At 38.8% G+C, this 23,148-nt stretch overlaps 1 protein-coding gene across 3 annotated transcripts in view; it reads right to left on the reverse strand.

Annotated features, from left to right (window-relative positions):
• PLCB1 (phospholipase C beta 1) overlaps window positions 1-23,148 on the reverse strand; it is a 412,892-nt gene that overhangs the window by 85,903 nt on the left and 303,841 nt on the right. For all 3 annotated transcript variants that reach the window (XM_069787592.1, XM_069787594.1, XM_069787593.1), the window contains exons 13-21: window positions 18,268-18,352; window positions 17,597-17,774; window positions 11,102-11,172; window positions 10,414-10,510; window positions 6,502-6,586; window positions 5,292-5,416; window positions 4,115-4,269; window positions 2,214-2,378; window positions 200-299 (exon numbers count right to left, since the gene is read on the reverse strand). In XM_069787592.1, the coding sequence (XP_069643693.1) occupies window positions 200-299; window positions 2,214-2,378; window positions 4,115-4,269; window positions 5,292-5,416; window positions 6,502-6,586; window positions 10,414-10,510; window positions 11,102-11,172; window positions 17,597-17,774; window positions 18,268-18,352 (1,061 nt within the window). The remainder of the gene's footprint in view (window positions 1-199; window positions 300-2,213; window positions 2,379-4,114; window positions 4,270-5,291; window positions 5,417-6,501; window positions 6,587-10,413; window positions 10,511-11,101; window positions 11,173-17,596; window positions 17,775-18,267; window positions 18,353-23,148) is intronic.

Below are 23,148 nucleotides of genomic sequence, written 5' to 3' on the forward strand. Positions count from 1 at the left end.
TTCCTGGTTCATTACAAATTTAAATTTCTGCTGAAATACAGTATTTTCCATTTCAAAGTTGAGACAGATCATTCAAATCCCCAGTTGCTATAAATCTGCAGAGTGGCTGCTGATTTACAGCACTGGGATTCTGGCTTGCTGCTTCTTTTCACTCTTCACACTTTTCACAATGTCTGTCTCAATGGAGAAAAAAGTTCACCTGGTCGAATTGCTGAGACTGGTAATATCCGATGACCAATAAATTTGCCTCCTTCTTCATACACTGCTAGCCTCAAACATGCCAGGGAAGGTAAGACGACCTAGAAAGCAATATTGTTGCATTATTAACTTTTTGCACTGAATGAAACAGCTCCTTCCAGACATAGGCTATATAGCAGACAGAAAGTTCAGTCTAGCAGATATTAACATCTACATATCCATAGGAAGGTCTTACATATAAGAAAGAGGTCAGGGTGTATGCACCTGTGTGTCAAAATAACTCTAATAGAAGCATTTTTCAATCAAGAAACCTGAAGTGGGATGCGTGCATAGTATATTCAACCCAGCAATTTGACCCTATATTTTCAATATGATACAAGGGACTATAGCAGCTGAACTCCTATCACTCTTGAATGCCACTCTGTTTCCTGCTTATTACGCACAGCCCTACATGTTTTTTTCCTTTTGTTTGTACCAATGGGATTACTTCTAAGAAAAGTCACTGACAGGCATATTAGTGTTGAAAACTCAACAAGCAACTCAACCTGTTTTGCAGAGTGTGAATGTATGAATTACATGAACTATGTCAACCCCAGTAGAATTTTCCAGTGCTGCAGCACATTCACTGGCTGGGCTAAAGAGGTTTAATCAGGCAGGACATTTACTAGCATTGGATGTTTTCTTGGCACTACATAAGAAAGAAGGCCAAACAGTGAAAAAAGAAAACAAGAAATCAGAAAATGTTAAACTACCTTACTAAAATAGGAATCTTTAATATTACTTTAAAAAAAAGTGTAGCATAATTAATTAATTTTCTTACTTAATGCAAATATACATAGAAATACACACATTTTTAACCTGGGCACAGAAATGCATTTTTTCAGAACATATGCTAAAATTTATCTAGACAATGAAAGGGGGAAAAAAAAAAGCAACAATCCAAAAGTAAGAGCTTCTCTAATTTATTTTCAACATTACTAAAAATAGTAATTTATGCTTCTCTGAGCACAGAGGCAGTCAGGCACAACTGTTAACTAAATAGAGAAATGAAGTACACTAATTAGAAGTTCATTACAGAAGAAAAATGCTAGTGATGTTTCTAAACTTAAGCTCTGGCAGGCTGCCAAAGGAAAGTCATTCAGAAGGCCAAATATTCAGGGAAAAGCGCTGTACTCCCTAGAAAGCGGGGCTGCAAGTACCAATTGTATAAACATCTCTGTGAACTACATTTGCTGAGAGAAATATGAAAGAAGTTGTTTTACAAACACCTGGACTCAGGATCCACTTAAACGCAGTGCCCAATAAGCAAAACCCAGGGATTCTGTTAAAAAACAGACTGCAAGCGTATTATGAAGCACAGTAAGACATTAACGCTGCACAATCCGAAAACATGCTCGATATTTTCTACTCCCTCAAAGTTTAGAGAATTAAGTCTGAGTAATATTGTTCAAATTGCATGAGTAACTCAGGAGCCTACGTCTCATTTCGAGAGGATGGGATTTATGGGGTTTCACCCCCTAGGTTGTATTTATATAGCACAATCTAGTGCTAAGGAGAGATAACAGATTGCTTTGAATGTGCTAGCTTGGACAGCCAGATTGTTACAGCTGTATTCACATCGTCTTGCTCACAGGTTAACAGGAGGGCTGTTCAGCCAAGGCAAAATGCCATGGTAATTCAGCTAAACTGCTGCTGGGATCTGCGCTTGCTCATTCATAGCATGGCACTGCACCGTGCCATGCAGATGAGTCTACTGACATGTCTGCTGCTTCCAGCTGTGTCAGTGAAACAATCAAGGTGACTTTAAACTCGTTTATTTTAGTAGGAGCTGGCACAACTAGAGCAGCAAAATTACACCAAAACTGGTTAATAATAAACAGTTCAAGAAATAACTATTCAGAATCCCTTTTTCTTCTTTCTAACAAATGCAAAAGTTCAGTAAGCCACGGAATTACCCTGCTGGACAGTGATAAAACAAGCACAATGCACATTTGGGAAGCAAGTGTTACACTGACCTTCTTAAACACTATGGCTTCCTCTTCCCAGACAGGATTAACTGCATTGCCTTGAGAGGTCTTGGTCTTCAAAGCTTTTCTTCTTGTATCCACAGGCAGGCCAAACATGTCGACTTCCACATAGGTACCAACTTTTTTATCAGAAAGAAACTGACCTGAAATTATCTAAAACCAAAACAAAGGAGGATCACTAGAGACCACTTTGGTGGATTAGGAAATGAGTGGCTGAAATGCAGGTGGATAATTCTCATTAATGATCAGATAGTATGCATTTAAAATAAAGCAAAACAAACCCAAAACCACAATAAACAAAAAAACACTGTTTAATATTGCAGACAAAGAAAAACAACTTATGAGGCCTGGTTTCCTGTGACTCTGTGGTCCTGAATTCCCCTATGAGCGATAATGTGGTTGAGATCATGCTGCTGCCCTTCCCTCAGCAGGAATACTTGTTTGGATCTCACCCTCAATCTGGCTGCCTCTTTCCACAACACGGTATCTTTGAGAACTCTAATTTCTATCCAGTTTCAACAACAGGTTCAAAAAATGCCGGAAGAAAAGAGGTATAAGCAGCAGAGAAACTACATATGCTTTTAACTGCAAGGGATAAAACAAGCTAAAAAGTTGGTATTCTAATAAAGGCTCTTCACAGAGGGTCAGGAGTTTCACTATGAAAACAAGAACAACTATAAAGTAGCTGGTCTCTTCTAGTTCTTATTTTTAACAGGAAACAACTCTCAGCTTTAAAAGGTTAAAGAAAGGCCTGCAATTACTTCAGAAAACTGAAAATGTACAGGAATACGTAGCAGTGCCACTGTACCTTAACAAATTGAGGCTTGCCTAAAGCAAATCTTAATTCTTTCTCAGCTGTATCTTGTATGGGCATTGACATTATAATCAGCAGAGTCTTCACCAAGCAGGCAGAAGCAGCTGACTTCTGACAGCTGTTTCATGACTCCTGGATGCTCATTCCTGTTAAAAATGCTGTGCACCTCCTAATAGCTATTGAATGACTTCCACCTCCATTTACTAAAATAGCACAACAAAATGTCTCTAAACCCACAGGAGGAGCTGAAAGCTTCCATGATTACAGGTCACTACCAAGGTCATTCCCACACAGTCATCTTTTTTTACCGATGCATGTCATCAGATTATTACTTTATTCATATCCCTCACAGCACTGCTCTGCTACGCTTGTGTCTCCAGTCTGAGAGGAAATAGTTGTTTTCTCTCAATGAAAACAGGAGGAAATTTTGCAGGTGGATTCTTTAATACTGATGCTGTTGTAATGGACAAGTCCATTAAAGGAATAACAGGATTTCAGAAAGTTTATGTTTTTATAACTAGACATATACCAAGTATAAATCATTGATCCTGTCATAGCCAATGCAATCTATCCCTCTAAACATTCATACAAGTAGTTCTCATTTGCAGATTCCTGGCAATCGTTGAACATCATCAGAGGTCCTTACAAAGGAACGAAGAAAAGCAAGTTGGCAATGAATTGCAGCTGACATTTATGGTTCCACAGTTCTACTGCAGAACTTAGAGAACCAGAAAATTTATATATACTAAACAGTGTAGCATTCTAGCTATTCCAGTCCAACCTACTACTTCATAACAGCATGTTTTAAATGTTACTAAAACCACAGCCAAACTACTCTTAAATCCATTAACTTCCCAATTACTTCTATGGAAAAGAATACGTACAATAAAAATACATTTATTTATCCTACAATATGAAGTGTGAGGCAGTATTTAAAAATGAAATATCACTCCATGAAATGAAATGCATTTTATTTTCTTGACTTAGTATAGTCATTTGCTAGGCCACTGCACAGCAGAAATATAGCTATGCTCTGACATTGTTATGAGAGCATTTTCACCAGCTGCGTACATACCTTGACAGACAAGGTGTTAGCTACTATTCCATCCACTATACTTTCAGTAAATGGATCAAAGTGTTTGTCTGGTCTTCTCATGAATTCTGGCTTTAACCTGTATCCACTTTTGCCATTGTACTCGTACATTCCCATGTTTATTTGCATAGACAAATCTAGGTGTTAAAAATATTGATAAGAATTATGTTCTGGATAGATAATAATTTAAAAAGCAATAAAATAATAACAATTACTGTAATTTCAAACTGACTGTAATGTAAACAGCTATTTATGGCACACTGTTGCTTTAGAGGCTTCAGTTGTGATTGCAGCCCCCTCTTGGATTCTTTTGACAAGAAAAAGACATCTGTAACACTTTTCAGAGACTACTCAATAGAAAACATTCTCAAATTTTAAAAGAAGCCTTGACACTTAGGTTTTGAGTACCCCAGTATTGTACTGATTGTACTGTTGTACCCAACCCAGCAGAGTACTTATGTTTCCAACCCCTTCTAACATCAGACACCGGGTGCCTGCTACTTGGTTGAAACTGGCCCAAAGAGGTTTTTATTACTCTGCAGACTCCCAGCCTGTGTGGGGTTTTGCTTTCCATGAAAAGGTGGTATGTTCATGGGCACAACTGGAAAGGAAAAAGGGAATGATACCATGGTACCATATGCCCAGAGGCAGAACATGACCAGGATATGTTCTGGTATGCAGTAGATGGAAATATTTGTATGTCTTAGAACAGACGTAGCCTTGGAAGACAACACATTTCTATTTCAAAAGTGACTTGTGCATCTAGGAGCCCAAATGTCTTTGTTTCTTAAAACCTCACTTTTAAAGTGGAATTTGCTATCTAAGTCCCTTATGTCTTGACACAATGAGATTTTGGAAGACAGAGGGAAAAAATCCCTGCCAGATCTGAAATGCTGCTCAGTGGTAACCACTTACAAATGATAACAATATGGAGTGCATCATGTATGCCTATTATACTAGCAACAGCATGATAATTATGAATATTCCTAGTTAAAAAAAAACCCCACACCTCTTAAAGATATTCATTAACTGCTTTGTAGTATCATTCAGTCACTAGACATCTTTTGATACATAAAGCCTTTCCTACCTACGAATGAGAAACTGTATCAGAGAAGTGGAAATGTACAGCTTACAAAATCTAGAGACCAGCATAACTTACCTACAGTTTGAAAATTAAGAGCAACCATTTGGCAGCCGGCATTCCAAAAGACTTGTGGCATGTAGTTCGAAGAATCTACACGTGTTCCCTTTGGGTAAATTCGGCTTAGCTGCATTTTGTTGTATCTAAATGGTGAGTAGTTAAGATATAGTACATATGACAAAAATCACTTTGCAAAGAGGTGCAACTGCAATATTTAAATGCAGGTTCTTTACAGAATGGCAGTGGGTTCCTTATTTGATTCCTGCAACCATAATGCTTCCAGAGGTCCACAGTTTTGTAGGAGATATGAGAAATACAGGGTAATTAAAGGTGCTGTTTGTTCCTGTACAGAGTACTCAGAATAAGCAAGGAAATAGCACAGGCATATGCATAAAAAACATAGCATTCATAAAATTTCATTTATCATTATGGTTACTAATTTGGGATTTTCCTAAGATAGCATTTATAGAGGCCAATTAACTGTAAACAGCAAATCTTCCTCTGGAGCGGGAAGAGGTGCTTGGTTAAAAAGTGCTTTTCTGGAATAAGCATTAGAATTGGCCTCCACATACAGAGAGAAATGATGAGTGTACACTTCTTACAGTTGAGTCTACAAATCTCAGAGATGAGAACATGCTGCAGGTTATCTGTGGAAATAGCTTTCCATTAATCTTCTTTAAGGCACTATTTTATCTTGACCATTCATTCTTAACTGCAGGCACGATGAGAGATATTGAGAAACATCAAAAGGTCTAAACAGAATGCTCCTTAGCTTTTCTTTAAAAGTTATTTAAAAAAAAAAAGAATTGCGTGGTAATGAAACAGCTCAGTGCTCTTAGAACTAGATGTATGATGGGAAAGTAAACTTTCTCATATCACTTTGCAAAAAACCAAGTCGGCCACATTCTGACAATTTGCTCACCATAACTCATACCACCTCATACAGGACGATAAATTTAACAATGAGAATACAAAGTATTAGGTCTTCAATATGTAGTTTATGCCTATTCCCTCTAGTCCTAGCCCACAGCACAAGGACTCATGCCAGCTTTTAAATTAGCTCATCAGAACTCAGGCCAATTAATTCATCTAGGAAGACAGTCAAATCTACAAATTTTATTTGGGTTCCCTATTTCCCCAGCTCCTGTCTCTAAATTTCAATAAAGCCCTGTGACAGATCTCAGATATAGAAAGGCTAAGAAAGCAACTTTCTGAAAGTCAAGGATACTCCACAAATTCCACAGGAGACTTCGTAAGTTGCTCAAGCCCTTTGGTTTCCACAAAGGAAGACATTTCAAAACTTTTGTTGCGTTCTGAAAGTTTAAAGGGGAAATAAAATGTGACACATTAGAGCATGAAATCATATGCGATACATGAGCTACAAACAACAGGTTTAGTCTCAGTCCCCTTATCCCATCTACTATTCACCAGCTCATTTCACTTTGATCTCAAAGAATTTACATACACAGTCGTTTGCTGACAGCAGTAAGCTCACTCTGCACGTACTCAAGAGCTCCATCTGAACTCACATTAGCACTGCCCAAATTAAGGGCATTGGTACTGCCTGAGATTGCTACTGTACCAGCTGCAGGCAACAGAAAGTCAGGGCACGGGCAGAGATCTCTCATGTTTGTTTGCAAAATACCATGTTGATATATTTGAGAGGTAGAGCCCAAAGCTCACAGGTGTGACGCAGAGGTATTGTAGCAGCTTTTGTGGGGAACTCAGAGGGCCCTGCTGGATCTCTAGATTGTGTTTGCAGACAGATGCAAGGGCTTTGAGCCAATTTGAAGCTATAATAACTAATGTCCGTATCAGATTAAACTAAGCAGTGTGCTAGCTGTGCCTACAGCAGTTCTTGTTATCTTTAGTATGTCAGGGTAAGGTCACATCTGTCTCAAACAGTCATGGAAACATTGCTATCTAATCAAGCCTGAACATACACTCTTGTGTCTCAGCAGGTCGTCAGACCTCACCCTGAACTAATATGGAGCTTCTATGACCTCTTTAATTTCGTCAAAATTTCTGACCTGACAGTGGTGAAAGGCTCCTCCTAAGCTTTTAACTCTGTAGGACTAAACATTCATTTGTGTTTCATTTGTTACTCACCTTTGCCTGATGTGTGCACAGCCTTTGAATGTACCCATGTGACATGCTGTAGCAGAGAGTCTAAGTCAAGACCCTTCTAGCTTCAGTATTTTTTCCTTTACACTTTTGTACAGAAGGTAAGGATTCCTGTAAAATAACAGCTTCCCATTTCATCACCATCAGCTATGTAGATTGCCTAGAAGGGGCCACCGTGCTGGGAGGTTATAGCCATTAGATATCACAGCAGCGCTCCCTTTAGAAATGAGGGAAACAGTGCCTGTGTTGAAACATGAACTCTCTAGCCTCACCACTTTATCAAAAGCAAACAATAAGGCAGAGAAAAGGCTTGCCCTCATCCAGTTTTAGAAGTAATTGTGCTGCAGTAATCCAGGGATGGCCAGGAGGCCAGCCTGGCCAGCTCCTTGAAGTCAAACTGCGAAGCTGCAGGAGAGGCATAAAACTGAACAAAAGCACTTGTCTTGCAGAGAGAAACAGGACAGAAACAGGTGGGAGCTTTCCTTACAGGACGCCAAAAAGGAAACAGCTGATCCAAAGAAATGAGGAGCTAGATTATTTGGCCAACGTGAGAGGAAAATGTGCTGCCAGCCTGTGAACTACAAACTATTCTCAGCGTATACTGAAGAGTCAGAGGATGACCATGGTGTTCCAAAAGTGATTCTCTCCCTCTAGGAGAGCTGGGACTCAGACTTTATTATGGCCTGTCCCTATTTCTAATTAGCAACCATCATGTTACTGCCATTATTCATAGCTGTTATTGCCTAATGGCAAAAGATTCCTGCTGTTTCCTAGAGGATGCTCTCCTACCACTCCTCTTCCTTTCCAACAAGTAATATCCTCCCTTTCTCCAGACTCTGTTCCAGCGAGCTCAGCTCCATCTCAGCTCCTTATAAAGGCACTGAGATTATTCTTATTCCATCCTTCCCCTTTACTAATGGGATAGCACTAGCAACACACATATATAGTGGTTTTATTCCATTTAGAATATAGGTGTTAGAATTTGTTGTAGTAATATACTGTATCTCTCAGCCTTATCTTAAAGTAGAGCATCTGTAGGAAACCAGAACTGGTAGCTGTTAAATGATTTGGTTACTAAACGTCCAGGGCTTAACCAAACTCCTAATTAAAATAAGAACAATTATTTCCTTGTAGCATCTGGAGAGAATTAAGAAACCTGCCCTTTGAAGAAAAGACTGTGCAGGAGAGCCATTTCTCTCTCATGATACATTACATGGTGCTATCTTATCAGGAGGAAGTTACTATGGAGTGGACAAACAGCTGATTGAAAAAACGTATGAAAAACTTGAAAAAATATAGTTACAGCTACTTGCTGTCAGAGAGAGGGAACATATCTAGTAAGGGCAATCCGAGGACTGTTACAGATCCAGTGCTATTCAATATTTCTGTTAATAAGCTGGATGCAAGACCAGAAAACACACTTTTAAAATGTGTGAATGATAGAAGCAGTGAGGTATTGTTATCATCACCATAGAGGCCAGGACCACAAATCAAAACAAATTCTGAATTAGAAAATACTAAATCAGAAAAATATTGTAACACTGAAATAATGAAACTGTATAAAACACAAGTATGGAGCTCTACACTTAGGGAAATTAAGTCAGGTGAACAAAAATAAAATCTGGGCAACAACTGGGCAGGCAGCAAATTAAAAAAAAATCCTCATCTAACTCCTCCTTTATTCAGCTCATCTTTGCTGAATTTAATGAAGGTCCAGCAGTGAGTCCAGGCCAGGACTAAGACCAGAACCCACCAGTCATGCTGTAGTGCCCATTGCTTTAACCAGCCAGCACCATTTACCACGTAAGGCCACTGCTTTAACTAACTAGCCACATTTACCACATTATGATTTTTTTGACACAAACACCAGAAATATTAATTCCTTAACATTATGAGTTCACAGAAACAGTATGATTGATCAAAGGTCACATCAAGACTTAGGATAAAAAATCTGGACATCCGCAGTTCTTTACAAAAGACAAAACTCAGAAAGGCACAGGCATGTGAACAGACGAAAACTACACATGACCATTTTATAACAGCTGCATCAACTTGTCCTGCTAGGATTCACATGGCTTCCTTTCCAGAAGGAATATCTCCTTCCCTCTGTGTTCTTCCAATTCTCATTAGAGCTAGAGGAGATTATAAACATCCAAAGGGACACTACTATAGGGAACAGGCATAGCTCTCTACATGAGTTTGTGAATGCTTGTGTGTATGTCTGTATAAATACCCACGTATAAATGAACAGGTAGATAACTTTCTATATGTTTATTATTCATCACAAGTAAATGTAAAATCTTGTATTCAGATATGGACTTAGGCACCAATTACCTATCCTCTGCCAAGGCCCCCACAAATCCATAATAAATTAAAATGCTATACAGTTCTTTAACTAAAAAGCTCCAAGAGCATATTGAAACCTGTCAAAACAAAGTGAAAAAGGGCAGGCAAACAGTAGGGGGTTCTGCACCAAGAAAGGAAGAAGATGGTGCAGTGTTTACTAAGGATGCCACTGAGTGCATTAATAGCAAGCATCTTCCGTAAAAGCCAGCAGGGGATGAAATTATGGCCTTTTCTATATGATAGGCAGAGGCAGGAAAGAGTCAATTTGCACATGGGGAAGGGCAGATTCTGTTTATACTGAATCCTCTAAAAAAGTAGCAGAGGCAAAATATAAAGCACTTGCTCAATCCAGAGGAATATTTATGACCACCTTTCTCAAACTGGTTAAGTTACTCTTCAGTCATGGACAACAAAGACAATCTAAGTACAACATTTTCAAAAATGTTTTTGGAATGGCAGCATGTTTACTGGTGATGAAGTTTGATATTTAGACTAATACAGGTTTCAAATAAATATGGATTTATTTGGCTGGATACCAAGGGAACATTTTCTGTCTGTGTGCCTATGTCTAACAGCAAGGAAGCCAAGCAGCGTTTCTCCAGAACTTTCTTCCAAACACTTGCTAGGTAATTTTCAGTATAAGATGTTGCTCATGCTTAGCTTAGCTTACTTTTTGATACTTCAAATGATTCAAACTTCACAGGCTGAATGTAGTTCACCAGATTAGACATCTCTTCTGTGGCCATAGCCTCACTTCCAGCAGTACCCTAGGACAGAGAAAGGAAAATGCTGCTGTCTATGGTGGCCATCAGAGGCCACAAATACCAAAGCCCAGTTTTTCTATCAGCCGTGATATCTTTCACTGATCCTGGCTTAGTGAAGTCAATGCCTCACATCAGGGGCATCACACAGTAAAGAAGAAAATTTGCTGTAAAATTTAAGTGTTTAATTAAGCTGCTGCTGTATTCATTCTTTTTACGTGGCTCCTAGGGAAGGGACTGCATTACCTTTACACATGCGTAGCGCTGAGCACATTTATCAATACCATTGGATAAATAATAAATATAGCTCTAAGTTACTGATGTCAAGTTTTATTTCCAACAATGCTAAATACACCAAAAGCAGTTGTCTAAACCAGATCACCTATGGTGCTATTAATTCTTATTCTTCAGTAAATGAAAATATAAATAAACAAAGCAAAGATGTGCTTCCAAACCAATTAACAACCAACTTCAAAAACTTGGTGTGTTTCCCAGTGCTCTGCCCCCCTTTCTCCACTAGATGGTAGTCCCACTCTTGGTAACACAAGCCAACCCACAACTGCTGGAACCAACCCATCACCATATCTACCCCCTTACTTCATCCATCGACGACTTTTTACAGTCATCATCGTAGTCATCATCATCATCGCTCTCAATCTCTGCTTCTCCTGAAAAGTTTTAAACAGAAGATAATTACTGGCTGAAGCAATAGTTATAATTACCAGCAATAAATTCAAGAAAGATGTGCAAGTAGCACTGCTTAAAGGAGACTGCATTATACATGTGCTTTTTGTCACAGCACAAATCAAATACACTGTCTCGAGGGATTCATCCATCTTCAGCACTCATAAGTATTGCCCAACCAAACAAAAACTCTTCCTTTGCAGCTGCTGGATGCTCAGTGTTTGGAAATCATGAGAAAAGAGCTTTGTGGTGTGCATAGTATGCACAGTGTAGGTATAGTATCACAAACTACTCTGAAGAGATGTTCCCATGTTTGGGGCACAGCCCTGGAGCTTGGGAAATGTGAGTTTCAAACTTCCTCTCTGTTGCAAGACCCCTGCAGGACCTTCTGTGAATGTGTCACCCCCTCTGGGAAGTGCACATGGAACAGCATGCATGGGGTGAAGATATCATGCATGAAAATTGATGAGATTCTCATGTGTTGTGGTATCAAGGGCTGTTCAGCAAAATCCATCTGTTCTGAACGTATCACAGTACATGTACTGAGGTAGCTCAGCTGGGAGCATTTGGCACAGGAGCCTAACTGCAATAGCTTGACTTCAATTAATTCCCTTCACAAACTGCTCTGGTGCACCTTACCATTAGGACTCTGGTGGCATAGCTCAAATGCACCGCCTGAGGGCAGTGCAAGCCAAATAATGTGAAGAAGATGCATAAAACTCATGCTTTCCCTGAAAATGTACTGCTGGAGTAAATGGGACCAAATAAAACACATTTTATGTCTTGCTCCCAATTGCGGTGTACTCATCAGATTCCTATGGGCAAGACAAAGGTTCTTTATCGTTAATTAACGAATGCCTCCCCTCACCTCTAAAATGTTTTGATTTGGTTGCACCAGAAATTAAACCATTAAGGAATATAAGCTTATCTTTCTCTTTAGTAATTTCTCCTGTGGGTCTGGCTGTCGTAAAATGTACACGGTGCATCTTAAGAAGACTCTGGAAAAGAAGGTTTAACTTATACCGCATTCACCTATCCACACCTGTAAGACTGACAGCTCTCCCTGAAGATTTTATTCCACAAACCTTTCAGCTTTCTTCAGCAGTGGCAATTTTATTTTGGCAGCACAAAAATCTAACCACTGTGCAGCATTCCCAAACACTCTGGAGAATGGTAATTCAGTCTCTGTTCCTCCTGTCAATTTAGGGTCTAATCCAAAGCCCACTGAGTCAATAAAGAAACTCCTCTTTGTTCCAGCAGGCCTTGAATCATGCCCAGTGGGCCCCTTCTGAACATGGAGAGCACACGATTTAAATGAGTGTGCCTTTCACAACCAAATGATGACTACCCAGGCTGCATTTCCTTCCAGATGCAGATGTTGAAATGTCAGGCTTTTATTCATGAACACACTTCTTCCTGAACATTTCATTGAAGAAAATAACATGATTGCTCAACAGGCTCAAGGGATGGCTCAGGGAACCTCAATACATTGCGAAGAGCCAGCCGAGCTCTCACAGGATTTGCAGTGACAATCTTTGGATGGGAAGCTCTCAATTGATTTAACCAGGCTGGCAAAATGACACTTTGCACAGTCCACAAAATGAGGGACATGGGGCAGATTTCAGCCAACTTGCATTGCTGAGGTACTAGGTAGATGATAGCTTGCTCTTCCTAGAAGTGTCCAGGGAGGAAACTACACAACACATTATTCCTTTATTTAAAGATATTTAACAGGAAAACTCCCAAGGAGATCAGATCTCATTTTCAAGTTCAGCATCAAACAGCAAAACCAGGACAAATAATACACAGGATTGCAAACACAGAATAAAAATTAGTAAGTGTTTTAGAAAGCATGACTACATCTGCATTGCCTTTCACCCAGCGGCATGGTATTATGCTTAAGCCCAACCTTCTTTTCCCGTTACACTGCTGGGACACAGTCAGAGCAAGCCTTGGCCAGACTGAGATGTCTGTGCTGCAGACACCTTCATGCTCACCCTCCCACAGTGGTGCTGGGATCAACCCCATGCCATCACTCCCATCCCTTCCCAGGAGGGCACAGGCACTGTGTACCATAAATGCATGTGGGCTGGCACATGCAGCTGTGCTGCAGGTCAAGTGCAGTGTGTACATGTAAGCTTATCTAAGGGACAACTAGCTGTAATGGCATAACTATTATTTACATTTAGGTGGGACTACAAACCCAGGTCAGGACAGGACCTCTCCATGATATGTAGCATACAAGTACAGTGAAAATAGAAAGCCCTGCTTCAAAGGCTTGCCCTCCAAGTACGAGACAAGAGCCTGCCCATGGACAGAGGCAGACAGGAGAATAACAAGAAATAAAAAGATGTTGCTCCTACCACAATAGGTAAGTTATAACGCAGATACTGTCAGCCGCTCATAGGCAGAAGGGCACAGGAAACTTCTCAGTGGAGTAATGGGGCAGTTTCAAGGATGTTTTCAAGGAGCTGCCCCTAGCGAGTGGAGCAGCATGGGGAAGGCATAAAAGTGCTCATTGGGCAACGTAACAAGTGGACAAAGGAGGCTGAATCCCAGCTGATGCGTAGGGGGTTTCACCACAGTAATACCGAATGGAAGATGATTAGGAGAGCTGGGAATGACAAGCCAAATCCCTATTAGCAAGGGTTGAGGAAGTAGAGTGCTAAATATTATCCATTCTCACCATGCCTCAGCAGCGTGACAGATATTGGGAGCTAAGGAAATAAAGGTTATACATTGCTTGAAATTCAGAGGAATTTGGTAATCTGCTTTCTCAGATCCCTTTAATATAACAGCCGGAATGGATTATAAATGTGGTACTTCCTGGTGCAGCTTATTAGCTCTAGAATGTTTAGGCAGCCACCAGCATCTTGATAGGGAAATCACCTTTTGGTTTTTCCACAGGCTGTACATCATCAGCATTTGCTGATTTTTAACAAGGAAGAAATTAACTTCATTCAGTTTGCTAAAACATTTTACTTTGTAACAGTGGGCCATGGCTTCAGTTGGCATGCAGCAGCAATGTACTGATGCATTTACATACATTGAGCCTAAAACTTTTTATCCAGTTTTCTATTTAGTCACCATGAAATGATGAAGCCAATTCTACCCTCTCTCTCTGTTTCCCCATGACTCTTTCCTTGCAGCATCCACTACTCTGACGAAAACATCATCCTATCAGTTAGAAATTAACAATTTGCTTGAAAATTTAAATACTGTTCAATTAGCAAGTTTTGGCTACTTCCAGCATAGGCCTACTTTTGGTAAAAAGTATGTACCTGCACAACTGCCACTGTTCTTTTTGCAATGTAATCTAACTTCCTTGAAAATCTTGCCTATTTACTTGCATTCATTGTGCTAAACCAGCCAGGTCTGAGATGCTTGTTTACCAAAATTACAATCTATGTCACAAGTGTTTTCTCAGAAATGGTTTTTCTGCTTTGCCAGCTTTGCTGTACCTTTAGGGAAAGCTTTTTCCACTGACAGATATTATACCCTACTGAAGTTACTTTTTACATCAGTTTCATGAACATCTTGCAAGCCATTCTGCAAAGCTTTTTTCAGAATTGTTTTTTTAACTATTGCTACTATATCACCACCACCTAGCTTTTATATGATATGTTTTATAAACATATCAGAAGAATGGTTTATTTGGGTTTAAATCTGACCTCAAGCAGTGTAAGACACAGCAAAGCCTGCTATCAACTGAAGTATGAATCTGAGTATTTTTTGCACTGCTGTGAAAAAAATCATTTAAAATCTCAAGAAAGCTAAATCAGCACAACTTTCTCCTGGAAATCAGCAGTAATTCTGACAGGAGCTACACAATACAATACAGTTATTTGAACAATATGCCCAACTTACTAAATGTAAAGATTATATTGAGGTTGGAGTATTGAAACACTTCATGTTAAGAAATGTTAAGAATTAGGCTTCCTTTAGTGACTCTTTCACTGCATTACTCCTCTTGTGCTCCAGAAAGGAATTGGTACTGGGTATAGAGGAGCATAATGCTTGCAGTGCTCCAGCATTACATGTTGCTGATATTGAGATGCACCTAAGGAACAAGGCAGTGAAAAGAAGGGTGTCATGGTGACTGTTGAGCACTGCCCCATGGAACCATGCTCTTCACTGGGTCTTGCCACAGCAGTCTTATAAAATGGTGAATAATTTTTTTTTTTTTTAAATGTTCACAGACAGAAATCTGGCATTTGATTTACAGAAATGCTGCGTGCTCATAACTGTAAGCTGTAGCTGAAATCTCTGGAGCTGTGCTCTGAATACTTAAAAATTCAAAGTATTCTTGAAAAATCAGATACTGGATATTCCTTATGAGTCACCCCTAAACTGTTCTTAAGCTCTCTCAGACTTGGCTGTCCTTAGATAAAATTGGCTTAATATTATTTCACTTCCCACAGGTATTGTTCAGATAAATTCACTGCTGTTTGTCAAGTGCTCATATGCAGCCTGGATACCCCCACAGAAGTTCACTGCAAGATGAGGATGCTACATCTAGGATCAAGTATTGAATGACAGAGAGAGAAAAAATATTGACTAACTGCATTCTCCAAAAGAGGCATAGGTCCTAAAGGAGAAACAATGGCTGGCAGAAGGATTACAAGTAATATATTTCGGCAGTCACAGATAAACCAAGTGACCACATCAATTTTGCAATCTCAGTTCTAGCATTTTCTAATTTGTAAGTGTTCATCTTCACAATCTACAGTTAACAGAGGTTGTTATTTTGGCAATACAGACATAATTTTCACAGTTAATTTGTAAAATTACACACCCTATTATGGGACTGACTCCCCTGCCTTCCATCATCATCAACATCTAGATTCACAGCCCAGGTCTTTTCCTATATAAGCTCATAGAGAGGCTCCTGAAAGATAAAGCTGTTACCCTCTATGCAGATCAGGCACTCAGAAAGCAAGACATATACTTTGCCACTGGGTTCTCACTATGTGCTGGTAACAAAAATGTAGAGTTAGGATCCCAGGGCTGATTTCAAGTGTTGGAAAGGAGTCAGTTGGCATACACACACTTATTTTTCTGTTGCTTGGGATTTGACTAAAGCAAATCAAGAAAACAGTATTAAATCACTCCTGACACCAGGATGAATCTTCCTTTGAAATCCAAGCCCTACTCCAAAGCATGCCCTTTTCAAAGTTTCTTAACACAATAGTTGAAAAATCTTTCTTTGCTTCTAATAGGATAAACAGTGTTATCCACCAATACAGCAGGATTCTTTTTTCTTTATTCAGCTTGAGGCAAACTGCCACCATGAAAAATTTCAGCTCAATTAATCAGTTTAGAAAAAATTGCAAACAATAGGAAAAAGTTTTTTAATGGCAAATGGTAATGAACTTATATTCCAGTAAAGCTTTCAATTCGCTCTATAAGTATTCTACTACTGGGGCATAAATGTCTATGCTTTTAGCAATCCAAAATTTCAGTCTTAAAAGGAAGAAGAAATTCTAGTGCAGGGAACAGAAATTGGGCTGGGAATCAGGATATACAGATTTTGTTGTTTGTCCTGCTGCTAATCTGCTCCTGTGGTTTAGAGCAAATCCGTACTTTATCTTTTCCTCTGCACTTCTGTCTTTTCTAGTTAGGTTTCAAGCTCTTCAGAACAAAGACCATCTCTTACTAATTTTTGCATACCGACACTCACAATGGTCCCCTGCAGATCATTAAATTATAGTAACTTTTCTATTTCATTTCTGATTTTAAAAATTCTGCTAATAATGAACAAGTCAAATGTAATACACTGCTTTCCATTGGCTACATTCCCTACAATTCCTGGTGGTAACAAATATTTGTTTGCAGTAATATTTTTGCCTGTTTCTATCTCCGGAACAGAAGAACATTTTATAGCACTTTGCACAGAGGTCTGTGATGCGTTCCCAACTAATGCAAGACAACAGAGGGTTAAGCCTTGCCTGCCCAAGGAACAGATATCTCATTCACAGTTACCCTAAATCTTAAGACACTACAGAACCACTGCAGTTCTCCTGTGTAATGGGTTAAGTCTGAAAGGGCACCAAATGGTAGGTACATCTTTGAGGCAACAAAAATCAGAAAACATTTATATTTGATATCAGGCTTGGGCACATAGAAAAGGCACCCAAGGGTGGAGGACTTGGCAGCTTGCTCTACTTCCTAAGCAGTGCAGATAAATGTTATTACACACCACTGAGCTTTCGGTCACTCTGTAAGTGATTCCTCAGCCATGAGCCTTCACAGACTCCTGGATCAATGACACTTAGCGTTGTTTCCTACTGAGTAAGGCCCACACTGGTGTACCTTTACCTTGCTAGAGCAATGTAAATGGACTGAATGATAGCTATAATTAAGCATTTGGGTTTTAGGGACAAATATATTTGTAGATTCAATTCATACCTGCTCCAGGGGAGGAAGGTTCAAACATACTAGACGTATCACTGCATGTGTTGGAAGCTTGCTCCGAAAGCTTCTTTTTTGCACTTCCATCTGCAGACTTATGTGACTTCTTTTTATTCTTCACCAGAATTTTATACATTAAATCCATGGGGCTTGGAAGAGGAACCCCAGGTTCAAGCTTGCAGGAAAAGAAAGAGAAATTTATTACAACAACAAAAGAAACGAGCTTATGGTAATTTCTTAGGGCCCACATGGTGCAAGATAATTTTGTAACCTCTACAAGCCCTGTTAAAATGAAACGTATTTTGCACAAGAGGTAATCTCAACATTAAACGAAACAGGGCTACTGAGGGCACTTAAGAAGAAAAGAAAAATGCTTTATGAAATGTCTACAGCAATAACTGAAATAAGTATTAGTTCAAATATGAAAGCCTACATTATAAAATGGCAGCTATGAGAATCAATTGCATTTAGAAGATCACAATTCACTGTATCAGAACAATCTCTGCATCAGAAATTATATGCTTAAGTCACCAACAGCTCACGTTGTTTAACCCTCTCCTTTAGACTCTGTTTTGAAAGGCCGTGTATGAGGAATGACACAGGACTGAAACACTTAAATAACAATTCACACAGATCTTTGTGATCTGATAAATACCAAACCATATTACCGGGTATTTTTCCAATGGATCCATAAGCAATGCATCTCCAAATATTAATCTGCAGTACTCTGCCATTTTTGCCTGTTGTTTAGGGCTAAAAGGGAGAAAAGAAAGAAAGAAATGAGTCCTACTAATGCTACAGAGTGAAAGCAGCAGTAATGGAATATCTAAAATCCCTAAACTAGATATAATTTCCTGATCCAATTGCTGTGAATTTTTCAGAGAGACCTAGATATATCATGCAATTATTCCCATTCCTCTGATAGAGCTTATCAAAAGGATCACACATGAAGTAAAGGCACTAGTCAATTGAATAATAGTGAAACTGAACTTTAACATTGAGGTATATTTTCCCATGCACTTAGAAAATAAAAAAATGAGGGTGTCAGTTGTTACCTTTAGGGAAATAACCATTACGCGAATTTGCATCTTTCAGGCAACATTTTTATTCGAAGTTTAAGTATTTTCCTCCTTATGTTACTTTCTACATATGCCTGGCATTCTTCTCACACACATATCCCCCCAACCCCATTTGGATATTGTTGTCTTTTTGTCATACCTGATCTGGGGCACAAAACCCAAAACAGTTACACAGAAAGGAGTCTCCTGTGCAGGTGTCTCTGTTAAATTTCCCGAGCCAAGGGTACCTATCGCCTCACTCAGCATGTCCATAAGGCACAGCCATACAGAAGAAGGGGCAGAAGACATTACTTGGGTCTCAAAACCAGCAAAGCTGCATCAGTTATAGGCACTGGTAGAGAAGCAGCTAGTTTTACTGCAGATTTCTAAAATGCAGTTAGTTTTACTGCCCATTTTCTGCTAAAACGCAGTCCACTTTCCCACCCTATTTGTCAGCCCATGTGAGGTGGGTGCTGTGCCTGTGCAGCGTGTCAGCCCGTTCAGGTGCGGCCCTGCCTGGAGCTGCGGCTGCACCTCTGCACTGTGCTCCACAACAAAGCAACGACCCATCTGCAGACCTCCTGGGCTGGGTTTGCACCAAAAGCTTGCACTGTTCTCACCAGCTCACTCAGAATTACTTCCCCTGACATATCCTCACTGGCAGTCATAGCGTAGATGTAATTGTGCTACTGCTAAGATGTATTATCTCAGTTTGGAGAATTGCTGTAATAAGTGTTTTTATATGCATACTATTACATGCAGCATGCATGTTATGTGTATATAACTGGGACCAACATACCAGGACAGTCGTCTTAGCGGGGATCTGGATGTAATAACAAGCTGCTAGGTGGAGCTGCTCAATGATCATTTTATGCTTGTTTGGGTATGTGGTCAGATTCCTTTTTTAAAAAAATTTAAATTTTATTTAAAATCAGGTAGAGTGTCAAATTTTACCATAGAAAATTACTTCAGCAGTTTTCACTACATCCTCTAGAAGTAAACTGAACCTCAGTAAACTCGGTTTATAATCAATTTTCCCAAAGTGCAACCAAAGAATGAAACAATTCCTATATATCAGTGATGGGAGTTTTAGGACTGAAGACAGGTTATACTCTTGGAAATATTATCAAATCATCTTAAAATGCAGCTCATTGCTACAGTCACTCTCTTTCTAATTTTAGACAACTGTCTATTTTTGTAATATGTGCCTGTTTAAAATCTGTAACATCTGGGCTTAGGTACTTTTAAAAGTTTCCTTTTTTGACACTCTGTTGAGAAGTCTTGATTAAAGGACAGGTTTATATTGCTTAATATAACTTCCTCAACTATTGTTAATTATGATCTGCGTATCATGGAAGATACATGGATGGTATTCGCGGTTATGTTACCATGGAGCTATTTTTCATGACAAAATAGAGCTGGGTATATAGGAAAAAAGGAGTGCTCATTTTTCTCTTGCGAACCAAGAGTACAGCCACTACTGTGTCTAGTTTGTCATTAGCTACCAGCTGAGCACCTGGCACTGCAGCTCTTCCTGGGGTCAGCAAGGCCAAACCAGAGCTGAGATAAAGGCTGGGTGGCATTTGAATCAGAAAATGTAATTTCCCTGAGATCAGCATTCTGGATGTCCCTTGAAGCAGATAGGGGGTGAACTGGTCATTAGCTCAGTCACTGACAAAATATATTGTGAGGAGGCTTTAAATTATTCCACAAAGCTATGCAAGTGCTTCATGCAGTTTAAATCACTACAGCATTTCATTAATGCTTTCTTTTGCGTGCAGCCAATTCTGCAAAAAAAAGCTAAAAGCCACTTTTAGCTGAGGATGGAAAATTAAGATGAAGACGAGCAAGGCAGTGGAACTAAGAACCCACAAGGGAAGTGATGGGAAGAATAGATCAGGCTACGACAGTGCGTTAGCTATTCCTAACCGCCAGCTACCAAGGAAAATAAAGGCGCCTCACTCTAGTAAGCAAGCAGACTAGGTATTTGCTATCAGTCTAGGGTCATTATAGCAAATTTTATTTCCGACTTCGCCACCAGTGTATATTTTGAATAGACCCATGCTCTTAGAACCCAGAAAATTCAAAGGACATCTTCTTGAATCAAAAGAGCACAATTATTGAAATTGTAGTAATTAGATGTGACATCAGCATTTTTAAATGGGCACATCAACTCCAGAAAGAACTCTTGATATGAATCCCCCCAAAATATGCAAGAGTTAGATCTAATAAATTTCAAACTATCACCACAGCTAGAACAAATTCTTCTGATCTTCTGTGATTACTTACATGTTTACCTCAAAGAGAGCACAGTGAGAACTTTCATTTTTGCAAAAGAGAAAAATGTAATGCAACACTATTTCTGTTTAGCGTTTACATTCCAATGTCACTGCATCCCAGCAGCAGAAAGAAGGAAAAGGAAAAATACGTAAAAAACTAACGTTTTTTAATACTATAAACCAATCTTGCAGTAGTAGAAAGGCCAAAGGAGGAAAACCTTGACGTTACAAAATTACTTGTCTTTGTGAACTGGACTATATGCACAGTTATTTTTAAAAGCTCCTAAGAGGGAATAAAAAATATTTAGGAGTACCAGCATTTAACTGAGTGGTAGGGTTTTTGTGTTCTCTCTCTCTTTTTTATATATACATGTAGAGTTTCAAGAGATAGATCATTAGTAATAGTACAGATTATGTATTACTATTATAGTAGTTTAAAAGCTGGAATATCAGTTTCTTTTTATTTTCCCTTCTTTAAAAATTATGAACCAGAGCAACAGATTGAAATACCAGCTTTTCTACATCAACATATTTCCCCATTTGTGTTATGAAACAAAAAAGCAGGTATTTCCCAGTCCACATCTACTATTATTGGAAAGTCTCTCAGCATTCATGTATTGTAATGAGAATCGATTGCCTGAAAAGAGCTGACTTTATCTGCCTTATGATTTTCACTGTGCAGACATGGATGGGTAGCACATACACTAATTATATATGCCCCCAAAATGTGCCAGGGCAAGGGAAGATAAAGTGGGAACATCATACCTGGAGATATGGAAATACAAAGAATATTAAGAAATGTTTTCATTACTATTACTGTACCGCTTGTATTTTGTTTTACTGTGTTTGTATTATGCCTATTATGAAAGTCAATCACAGAGGCTCTTTGGCACTACTGCACTACTACTGCTCCTAACAATATATTATCATCACTTCTGCAGAGATCCTTCTTCTGCATAAGACAAAGACACAGACACTTCCCAGAAGATTCTGAAATAATTTAAAGTGTAAGAACAAAAAGTGATAAAAATCCTGTTAATATTTGAAATCACAATTCCAGCAAGAAACCAGCAATATGAATAACTGTAATTAAATTTAATCTTGGAAGCAATCTTACATGGATACTGCTCAAGGATCACTTAACCTTTTTGCTATATCATCAGTACAGTTCTAATTATAGAGTGTCTGCTTTTAGATTTGCAGATTGCTTATCTTCTTGCAAGCCCAATTTCAAACGTCAAGGTCTTCTTGAGGTCTTTTCAATGTTTTCAAGGCACTTCTCTATTTTTTGACAGAACCACATTTTTTCTCAGTACTGTCTTTTCTTCATTGTGCATGTTTTCCCTTCAATATAAATGATGGTATATATAATATTTTATATATTCTAAAATCTATATGCTTGCCTCTTTTTCTAAACTTTTTATTGTATAAAAACAGGCAAGAAGAAATATACTACATAATGGAGTTATAGCAAAGGAAATGAAAATTCTTCATGTGCTATATAGACATTAGAGAGAAGTCCTTCTAGGAAAAACATTGAGAGAAAGCAAAATGAGATGATTAACACTATGTGCTAACAAGTGATTTGTTCCCTAGGTGGACAAAAAGTGTTAAAAATATTCTCATGAACATAAACCAGAAGGAAGAAAAATTGCATTTTAAGTCCAGTGGTAATTAACGCTGTCACATCTATGGTGGTGATGTAAAACTTATTTACCTCTGATAATCGCAGTCTGTTTAAAAGTCATGAATAGAGAACACAAGCTAAAACCGTATTTCTGTTTAAGCCAACACCAAAATTTCCACTGCTTTGTATGGGACCAGCATTTCATACATGAATACTGATTCTTGTAACTTGAAAATCAGAAGAAAAATTTGGTCACCCAAAAGTAGAAACTGATGTCAGAAGATTTGTTTGACAGCAATTCTATAAAAACACTTAGCATTTTTTGTTAATACTCAGGGCAAAGCCCATCTTTTAAGATCCAGGAGAAAAACAACATTCCAAGTAAATGAAAAGACAAAAGGAGCATTCCATGAAATTAGGTGAAGGTTTCTGTGAGTGGCATGACTAATTGCAGATTTCTCTAGCAACTAGTGAAGAAATGAAGAGATAATTGTAGCAGTTGGTAAAATAACTAGAAATTATTTTCAGCCAAAGCAAAATTAGAAATCATACTCATTAAGTCTGATGATTTACTGCAGCAAAAAA

The sequence above is a fragment of the Haliaeetus albicilla genome, chromosome 7, assembly GCF_947461875.1.
Source record: "Haliaeetus albicilla chromosome 7, bHalAlb1.1, whole genome shotgun sequence".
Lineage (NCBI taxonomy): Eukaryota > Metazoa > Chordata > Aves > Accipitriformes > Accipitridae > Haliaeetus > Haliaeetus albicilla.